Source organism: Telmatherina bonti, assembly GCF_933228915.1.
Source record: "Telmatherina bonti genome assembly, chromosome: 17".
NCBI lineage: Eukaryota > Metazoa > Chordata > Actinopteri > Atheriniformes > Telmatherinidae > Telmatherina > Telmatherina bonti.
The window spans coordinates 18,682,238-18,692,702 of record NC_136615.1 but is presented as its reverse complement, the minus strand read 5'-3'; the positions used below and the strand labels follow the sequence as shown (position 1 = coordinate 18,692,702).

Genomic DNA, 10,465 nt, shown 5'->3' with positions numbered 1-10,465 from the left:
GACGTGAAATCAGTCTTAGATAAAACAATTAAAATCTAAGTTTAAATTGTATGTCTTAATACTCAAATCGGATTTTTTTGTGGATATCTTTTTTTTTTTTTTTTTTAATTAAATGCAACCATCATCATGTTTCATTGTGAACCTTATAAAACCCTGAAGTGACCCACACGCAGAGAGGAATAAATGGGGGCCCTGTTCCAGCAGGAAGGCAGGTTTTGTTGAGTATGTTAACATAACCCTTAAGTATGTTAAGCCTGAGTTGGGTTGAGTTTTGTCTTGAGTTTTCTGACCCAAAAAGTGAGATAAGTCTTACCCAGAGTCTTTTAACCTTTTAAATTCTTTTTAATTTGAATTTGATTATATAAAAGATATTATTTATTTTAATAACACAAAACATTAAATGTTTTCTATAAAATATGAAGGGGATGGATTAGAAACAAAATTGAGTTTATGTCATTAGTATTTTTTATGTAACATGAGTTACTTTGCGGGTGACCTTCAAAGTCAAAACTGCCCCCATTGACTTCCAATAAAACTACACGGACAGAGAAAAACTCAGGAGAATTGACAGTTGAGCGTGTGTCATTGTGGGAGAAAGGCCGAGTACCCAGAAAGAACCCATGCATACAACAAAGGACAGACTCTACACTTAAACCAGTAACTATTTTGTTTTGAGGATGTGATGCTACCCACCATACCACCGTGCAGCCCATATAGGTCACAAGTCAGATTTCAGTCACTTTGAACAGAACTGAAAGTCTCAAAATAGTAAGACTTTGCTCTTTACTTGATTTTCTTTGCTGTTGCTTTGCATGCAGTTCTTTTATTTGAAAGTTTGATTAAAATGTTAATTGTAACTATTTTTTGTTAACAAAAAAGCATAAAAATAAGGACTTTAGGAACACACTAAACGGAAACGTGTGAACCCACCAAACATTATTTCCTTAATGCTAAAATACAAGATCCTTCCTCAAAAATACACATGCTTAAGAGTGCATACAATGATCTGCCAAAAGATGGTTTAATTAATTCAGTTAATTAAAATAAAGAAATTACAAATAAGTCAGCAGACTGCCAATGTTTGTTTTATTAAAAAAATAAAATACAAATGATGACAAGACAGTACACGGCAGACTTGTTACCAAAACCAAAGCAATTCATCCACCAGTCAGAGCTCCAATACGTTTCTTTTTCTACTTGAATCAATTTAGCTTCATTGAAATCAACAGGACAAAAAAAAAGTAGAAATGGTGGACTTTCCTGTTAGTATATTCTTGCTTTAAACTATGATTTCATAAATTTTCAAAAAAAGGGGGGAGAATTATTGGATAATTCAACCGTAACTTGCAACTCTGACTTGCCAGAGCAGTGACACTTTAGTGAGCCCATTAAGCTAACATGTGCTGGTCTAACATGGGCCGACTGTGTCCCATGCTGAGGCCATTCATGTGTATGATATAAAAAAAAAACTGATGGTGCCATAAAACAGAGGATTAAAGGCAGCAATTAAACATTCTGTCTGAAAAACAATGAAGATTGTTAAAGAATAAAGCCTGAATGGATGATTATAAGAGCTGGAGAAGTTGAACCAAAAATAGGCTTAGATAAGAAAACAGTTAATCAATAAAATGAATATATTCAACTTTTTTCATTCGCTATACACAACTTAACATGATTTATCTTTAAGTCAAGAGTAGGACATGTTAGTGGTTGAGGGGAGCAGAAAGGAAAATGAAGAAAAAAAAACAAACATACATATATAAGCTATAATGGCTTTTTCAACACAAGCATACATAGTCACCATGTTGTAGTAGCATTACAAGTATATTTTAACAAGTTTTCTTAAACAATTACATATACACAGACCAAAGTAGATTACAGTACAGTGCAGTGCCACGAGTTATATTGCTTGTACTGGTGCCCACAGACATGACAGAGAAAGAGGGATCGCAGCATATAAAAGTAGGTTTATGTTTTTGCATAGCCTAGTTGAGTAAAGTTTACAGAGATGCATGATGCTAACGTTTTTATCAAACAGGGTGACAACAATCATGAAACAACTGCTTTGGCTTTTTGAGACACGGATCAAAAAAATATGTTGTAGCACTGCTTATTAACAATAAACCTGAGTGTGAGAAACGAGACCATCGTTAACGACAACCACAAACGCAGAGTGCTACGATGGTGTGATGGTCCACTGAGCGTGGAAACGGCAAAGACTTTGGTAGATTATTCTGTCGACACTCCTGCATGGGTGGATGTGATCCCATTTGTTACCAGGGTTCCGCGTATGGTGTCGTGCAGCTGAGGAAAACAGCTGCAGTGTTGGCTACAGTTTCTGTTACCAGGACACAGCCTGCTGGAGGGTGGAGTCATGGTCCACAAAGAGCCAACAGGAGCAAACGCTATCACATCCACACATGCAGCTACTTCCTGTACATGTGTAAAAATGTGTGCATACATGGGAGGAGGGGTTGTCAACTCATGATGCATCACGCACCTCTGTTGAAGTTAACAAACAAAAAGGCGTAATTAAAGCCTAGAAAACAAACACGTGTGTTGATGTACAATCAGCTATTAGATAAATACGAGCTCCAGCACAAAATCAAGACATACAATTTTTAAGAACAACCATGCAAACACAGCGCATCTCTGTGTGCAGAGGGTGAATTTGGGCAGCTGTGGCATCAATGAAAAGCACACACATATGAATCCCATGAAAATTAAATGCATGGTTGTCCCATCGACAATTCATGACTGATATAGCCCTTACTCTCAGTAAACACATGAAAACCAAGGAGGAATAGTAGTTGTCTGGCAACAGGAGACTATAGACCTCCAGTTCAGTCATGCACAAAACAACTCCTGTCCTCCCATAACTCCCCACATCCCTCCCATGTTTTGTTATTCTACATGAGCATACAAACAAAAAGGGTATGGAGAAATCTCTTGTTTGAGTTCATTTCTGTTCTCCAAACACATACAAACACAATGACTCACAGCAAAGCCATTATGAAAAAAAATTTTTTTTTAAATGTTTTTTTTCTCATTTTTCTTCATGCTTTCAAGTGAGTTCATTCAAAATAAAAAAAAAAAAAAAACTAACTGCATCCAGAAATGCAGCGAAAAAAACCCAAAAAACAGTCTGATCTTGAAAAACTCCATCAGTGCCACAACTAACTAGACACAGTATTTAACACAACCACTTCTACACTTTTACAACACCGCTGGAAGTCAAACCACACACAACGTAACAAGTTTCAACTCAGTGACGTGAAATTGTTTATACACCACATCTTTTACTCAAGAAGCAAGCGCACTTTCCCACACGGGGATCAAATGCAAATCTTTTATTACAAAAGCACTCCTCTGCTCTCTAATACAACCATGCTTTGACCTACCTAAACATTACCTCTTTCTTAAGAAGAAAGAAAAAAAAAAAAGGAAACCACTTGACTACGTCTATTCTAATAAGGCAATATCTTACCAAGAAGAGGTTATATTTTCATTGTGCAGCTCCATAAATCTAAACATCTGCTTTACAGAAATGCAGCAAGGCAGCTTGAGGTGTTGTGTCAAAGAAACTGTCTTTCCAACTTTTGCTTATGGGTGTGCAGTTATGCCCACTGTGCAGCTGCTCCTCCGCAAAAGGTCATTGCCGTGTTAGTATGCATTCATGTTCATGCACCTGCTCAACTGAAGCAACACACAAACACACACACACACGCAAGTACTGGAAACCTTTCACCAGTGAATGTATGGTTGGAACTGTTGACTAAATGTGAAACAGTTTAAGCCTCAGGTTGTGGCGCATTCATTGTTTTTCCTCTCTTTACCCCCTTTGCTACACTTTAGCTACAGCACAAAGTTCTCTAAACGGGGCAACCACATCCACAGCAAACAGCTGCTCAGTGGGAGAAAGAGGAAAAATATTGGCCGTTGAGGTACACAACCCCTGAAATGAGATGTGTGCGCACAAAATTTTCCAGAGTTTAACTAGCACACATTTCATTTCAGGTATTTGTGAAATATTAGTTTCGACTCTCCACTTTAGAAAGTAGAAAAGGATGCTAAGCTATAACTATTGTAAAAAAGCTGCAAGATGTTTGTAGTGACTGGACTGTACCGACTACAACTGCCCTAAATATAGAGTATTACAGTATGGATATGGCATCAAAATTATGATACATTTTTATTTACGAGAAGAGCTTTGTGTTTGCTTATGTGAAGCGGAGTGACTTCAGACTTTACACTGCCCCCCCCCCCCTTCTGCAACACAGCTGAAGCAATTAAATAAAAAGTAGCTAATGATTCAGTTTTGTCAGATCTGTGAAAGAATTTCTTCTGGCTGTGGCCTTTGGATCTGGCATGACCGTTGTGTTAATATTGTGAGAGCATAACATTGGTGAATAAAGAAAAAGAGTGACATGCAACGCCGAAGAGCATGCAGCTAATGACAATAGATTCTGTGGTCGTGCTGATACTAAATAAACTGCAAAGCAGAGCTTGCAACCATCTCAACTTGCTAATGCACTGACGAACTGCTGCCAGTGGAAAATACCGCTGCAAATCCTTCACACTGCCAAGAGCTACATTGGCAACAGAGACCCAAGACACCAACAGCTACATAGCCACTAACACTGCCGAACAGACTAACGTGGTTTACACCATCCTTACAGCACAATGAAACTAAATCCAAATGTCCGACAGTTCAACCCCAGTCCACTTATTGAGGCCAAACATCTGGACAAAGTTCTGTAGCCACTATAGGTGACCAGCACTCCAACTGCTGAGCAAAGTAACAAAACTACTATTAAAAAAACGCCAATTAACTCAAATATGAACAGCAAATCATGCAAATTACCAGTGCTTTTAATTTTTACTCCACAAAAGTGATTTTAACCAGATGCTGCACAACACACACACACACACAAACTAAATTCACCCTTCCCCTACTGCACTTTAACACCCATTCCCTGCTACACACTCTTGCAGTCCCAGCCAGGAGCTTTGTTGCAATTAATAGTGACACCTGTGGCATTTCCTGAAGCCCAGCTAGTTACGTAACTGAAAAATAAATGCAAATACATCCTTCAACATTAATAAACAAACTAGAAATTGAGTGAGAAATTCCCTTGGACATTATGTATTAAATAAAAACACTGTCATAGAGCCACCACAAGGCTTTTTAACTGTCAAAAAATGGTGGTAAAGCCTGCTTTGTCATTATTATGAATTTACTGCAGTCTGAAACCGAAGTAAGGGGAAAGGGATCACATGCACACAATCAATAAATCATTGAAATGCAGAGCACCTCGTATGTCATGCTAGTAAGAGACCGCACAATTTCTGTGACAATATAGATATCAAATATAAGAAGGGGTTAGCATGACATTGAAAATCAACAGACTAAACAACAGACTGAACTCTGCTCTGCTTGTGTTTAGTCCACTGCTCCCACCACACACACACACACACACACACACACACACACACACACACACACACACCATTTCATGTTCAACAGCCTTCACACCAGAAGACACCAAACACAAGTTGCCATGACCTCAGAGCTGACATCACCTTGCAGCTGTGTCCTACATTTCACAACACTCACTCAGTGGCTACAGGCTCACAGCTTTGGCAAAAAAATAACATGATCTCTTTTCAATTCATCCAAGATTTGTTTGTGACTTGTCTGCTAAATCACAATGGGGAGAGGGGAGAAATGTTGTTGACTCTGTTGGCATGCTTCTGAGTGACCGTCCAAATGGAGGTAAAATTTCAGCTGGAGAGAAGGCTGGAAATGTTCTGACCTATGACAGTGTCTAGACGGAAAAGGAAACATGACAGCAGTGCTGAAGGAGTGGGAAGAGAAACAGTCGATTTTGTTTTCAGTCACAATCAATTGCTGTATTGTCATCACCCACTGATGCTGTCATGCTTAATCCTAAGAACATCTCTGCCAAACAACACGATGTGTTTGCTGGTTCACCCACCGAGAGAAGAAGAGAGAAAAAAGCCAAGTTTATTCTTCTTGACCAGGATTAGTTATCATCATCATCTTTGTCATGTCTATGTGTTAGTTCAGAGAATTAAAGCACAGACAGTCCTTGTGGTAATGATGATGGCAACAGTTATCACCATATGTGAAGCAGGAAAGCTGCACAGTTTGGCTGGTTAGTTACGCTGAGGATCACACCATGTGGTCTCCAGTGCTGGTGTTGGCGGTCTGGCTGGGTAGATCTGAGGTGCATTCCTTCTCTCTGAAGTTCTCCTGCTGGTGCCTGGAGCAGCAATCCCTACGGGGAACGTTGCACATCCTGTGTTCCTCATCACTTTCTTCCTCGAGACCCGAGCCCTCGTCGACATCCAGCTGGCAAACGCACACCTCAATCCCTGAGTCGCCGGTCACGTGCCGGCGTCGAGTGACAAGCTCTTCATCTTCTTCTACAGCTCCTAACAGCAAAGCCTCTACATTCTCAACTGACTGACATTGTGCTTGGATCGGGAGCGAAACGGCCTGCTGATCTGATGACGAGCCTGAGGCCTGACAGTCCGCCCTCGGCTCATCCTCGGGCTGGAGTTGGGAAGCGGAGGCAGCGTCTGGTTGGCTCAACTGTGGAGGGAGAGCTGGAGTTGTCTCAGGAGGGTTTTCAGAATAAGGAGGCGGTGGAGTCGGAGGGTGGCCTACAACCTCTTCATAGTCAGGAAGCTTGCAGTCATTCCAGAACCCTGATAAGAAATCAATTAATAGATTGGTTTATTAATAGAGGATTTTAAAAAAAAAAAAAAAAAAAAAAAAAAAAAAAGCAATAATACATCATTTTTACCAAGTATATTGGGTTTTAGGCTTTGACACAATTCATTCTGATGAACATCTCACTTTATTCAATCTTAAAACATAGTCTAACCACCAGGAGCAATGAACACAACAACAATCACCCTGTTTAGATACTGGTGTCTAAAGGTATTGCAAAAAAATATGTTGAGCCATTACCACACAGACAGCTTATTTTCAAGTTCCCCTTGAAATTTAGATGGAGCCCTACACAAATAGATTTTCTGTCTATGATTGAGTCACAGTCTAAGTATGCACAGTCGGGAGTTGTGTTCTCATTCTTGATTTTCAGTCAAGCATGTTCACTCCCGAGATTCACACTCTTGACAAATGTGCATCTTGTCTAAACCCCATTTGTGATATTACTGAATATCCTGTTCCAGCTAAGGTCCAGACTAACAACTGACATTATGGTGGAATCGTTGCTGTCTGCTGTCTCTGCTGCATTTTCAATCCAGACCATAGCATCCAAGGCACACCATTTTTTAGATGAGTATGACAAGAGCAAAATAATGATTAGTATCTCAAATTTTAAAGTTGAGTCTACCAGAGAAAAGCTGCAGCTTCATTTCAAAGGAGAGGAAAATATCTGATATTTTTGAATCTCTAAGGATTGCAGAATGGCTGATTTGTAGCAGTAATGCAGACTCTGTTGTGAACCTTAGTGGTGCAGAAAGAGCATGGTTCAGTGTTATCACCTTACACATGAGCTTCAAGCAAATAGTTGCAACAAAAAAGATTTTCTGCCACAAAAATTTACAGTTCCTAAGCTGTAATCAACATTCAGACAGCAATCTGAGAATAGCTTCTCCATTTAACAGAGTGGGCACTAAGCAACTGAGGACCTGCTTACAGTGCAGCAAGATATAAAAACTGGGAGCATGCAAGGCAATAGAAACTGAAAAACTGAATATTTTGAGAATACTCACTTAAATTGAGAGGAGGAGGGGAAATGAAGGAACTGGAAGCTCCTTGATAGGCCATGAGGCTTATCTCACGTTGACGTTGCTCCTGCTGCAGACGCATTTTGACTCTCCGGTGTCGATAGGCACAACAGCAGCTGAGCATTATAATAAGAGTCCATACCAACCAGAACCCTATGAGAAAGAACAGCCTCCATTTAAACTTTTCATAAGGATCATAGGGAGGTGATCTAAAATACCAGTTTGGCTTGACCAAAAAAACAAAACAACAAACACCAAAAGATAAGCTTGATCTACAGTAATTTAGCTACATTTATATAGCAAGAGTAAATGATTAAAAAAAAAGGTCTTTTTTCACATTAAGTGAAACAGTTTTAATTGTGTGTTTAGCTTTTTAACCATATAAAAGTTAACAGAATATATCTGAAAGTGAAACTAATCTGAGAATGAAACCATAAAATCATTAGATGATGGTCTGTTTCAAGAATGAAACATCCAACAACAAAAGTTAAAGGGTAAAACTGTGTACAAATATATCTTAATGAAGTTAGGTTTACAAAGGAATAAAATATACTTACACCAAAGCTCATAGTAGTAAGTGCAGCACTCTGTCTCGCCACAGCAGTACCCCATCTCACAGCGATACTGTTCATTGTTTACCCCAAAACAGAACTCTTTCCCCTTAAATATACACAAGAGGAACACACAGGCAACGTATGAGTCAATACTCAATCACACAAGTAAACAAGGAAATGCATCGCAAACTAAAACGTGCCAATTGTCACATCTATGTCATCTACTGTGTTTGCACGTTCCTTTATTTTTAGTCAGGCGGAATAGTGACATTTCAAACCCGATTTTTTATATATATATATATATATATATATATATATATATATATATATATATATATATATATATATATATATATATATATATATATATATATCGAGTGCAGCTCAAAACTACTGACAGCATTAAAAAATGCACACAATAAATAAATAAAAACAGACCATTACTCAGTCAAACTACGAAAGGAAGGGGGTTGGTTGATATGACAGCATATTGAGATGTAGTCAGTATCCGGATCAACCCAATCTAGGTGTCAAAAACGCACGAAGCACAAAGATATTCGTTTATCTTTTATTTCAATTTAAATATTTTTCAAGAAATGTTTGATAAAGGATATTATCTTGTGTGGTATACTGTTGAACAACGTCAGTATTTTCTTAAAATGTTGAATAAAAAGAGAAAACACAATTTCGCCGTTTTCTGCCATCGAGGGTTTCGTTTCAATATCAAATTATTCATACAAACTTAAAACTGCGATTCACCCTGGGAAACTAAGTAGATTTTCTGATTTCGACTGCAAAGTCCGTACAGCAAACATCAACAACTAGGAATAATAAATCAAAATAAAAAACGTCGATTTGCCGGGTGCCTGTTAGCAACAGCTAACCTTTATCTTGATAGCCTCCATTTAAACTGCAAAACTGAGCTCATAAAGCACATATGTAAATATCCCCCATTTAACACTTTAACTTGACATTAAATTAACTAAAGAAAATTTCAGGAAAACTTTACTAACTGACGTCATCCATAGTATACAGTAGCGAACCGTGCCCAATTCCTTTGTGGAGACAAAAAAGCGTAAACGGGGCCTTTACCCAGCCCAGAAGCCGCCGCCTCGGCTAAAAGCTTTCGCCGACCTCCGGAGCTCTGGCGCGGGCTTACCTGCACCAGACACGTCCCAGTACAAAGAAGACCTACAATGGATCCCAGTGCTTTCTGCGGCATCGTTCTGGGTTGTCGGCCGTTGATATGACGGGAATCATGTAGCACTCAGTCGAAACGATGACTTGTTGCGGCGATATTAGACGGCAGTAGCTATAAATGGTTGAGTCTATCCAACTCTGACATGTTTTTGGTTGACCGAGAAACACTAGTAGGCTAATATACTCTAACACGGCCGTTAAACAGTAGAGGGTGCTGTGTGTGCGTGTGACAACCACATGGAAAAAATGAAGGTAAGTTTATTCACAATTTTACCGACAAAACAGAGCTTATAAAGTTGTGTCAAGCAGATAAAAGAAACCAATAAAATAATAGGAATAGGTCCATAAAATGTAAAATAATTAGGCCATTTTGCCCCACATTTTTATTATCAAGAAAACTAATGCCACATAATAATAAAAATACATTATTATTATTGTTGTTGTTGTTGTTGTTGTTGTTGTTGTTATTATTATTATTATTATTAACGTTAAAATGACTTGTTTTTTCATTGCGTTTTAAATCCTTGTACGGCGGTTGGTTTTAGAAAACGTAAACGGAAGACACTTCAGCTTTCCGTTGTTTATGATGACGTCAAGGTTTCCGTAGCAACTGAATCTCGCCTGCTGTCTACCAGTGTCCGAGGACTCACTGTGAGATGTTAATCCACTCACCCGTGGCAGTGACCACTTAAAGCACCAGAGGAAACATGGTGAGTTATTGCGATTCACGACAGCGTCCACTTTTAAATGAAAACATTTTTCTCATGTTTCAAGTACACACGGAATGATAGAGACTAATTTAGTTCTAAGAGGTTAATAACGTCTTTATTTCGCAATCCTTGGTTTAAATACGGAGATGGTGATATTGGTTGTTACAAGAAGAACTATTTTATTTTTGCATTTGGTGCCTGGTTCAGATTACGTGT

At 38.7% G+C, this 10,465-nt stretch overlaps 1 protein-coding gene across 1 annotated transcript; it reads right to left on the bottom strand.

The window, feature by feature from the left end:
• Window positions 1-1,069: 1,069 nt before the first annotated feature.
• wbp1 (WW domain binding protein 1) lies at window positions 1,070-9,693 on the bottom strand. The gene is made up of 4 exons (XM_079256617.1): window positions 9,499-9,693; window positions 8,343-8,445; window positions 7,771-7,938; window positions 1,070-6,735 (listed from the first exon to the last, which is right to left on the bottom strand). Exons 1-4 carry the CDS (start codon window positions 9,559-9,561, stop codon window positions 6,197-6,199), a joined length of 873 nt encoding a protein of 290 aa, XP_079112743.1. The 5' UTR covers window positions 9,562-9,693; the 3' UTR covers window positions 1,070-6,196.
• Window positions 9,694-10,465: the final 772 nt, after the last annotated feature.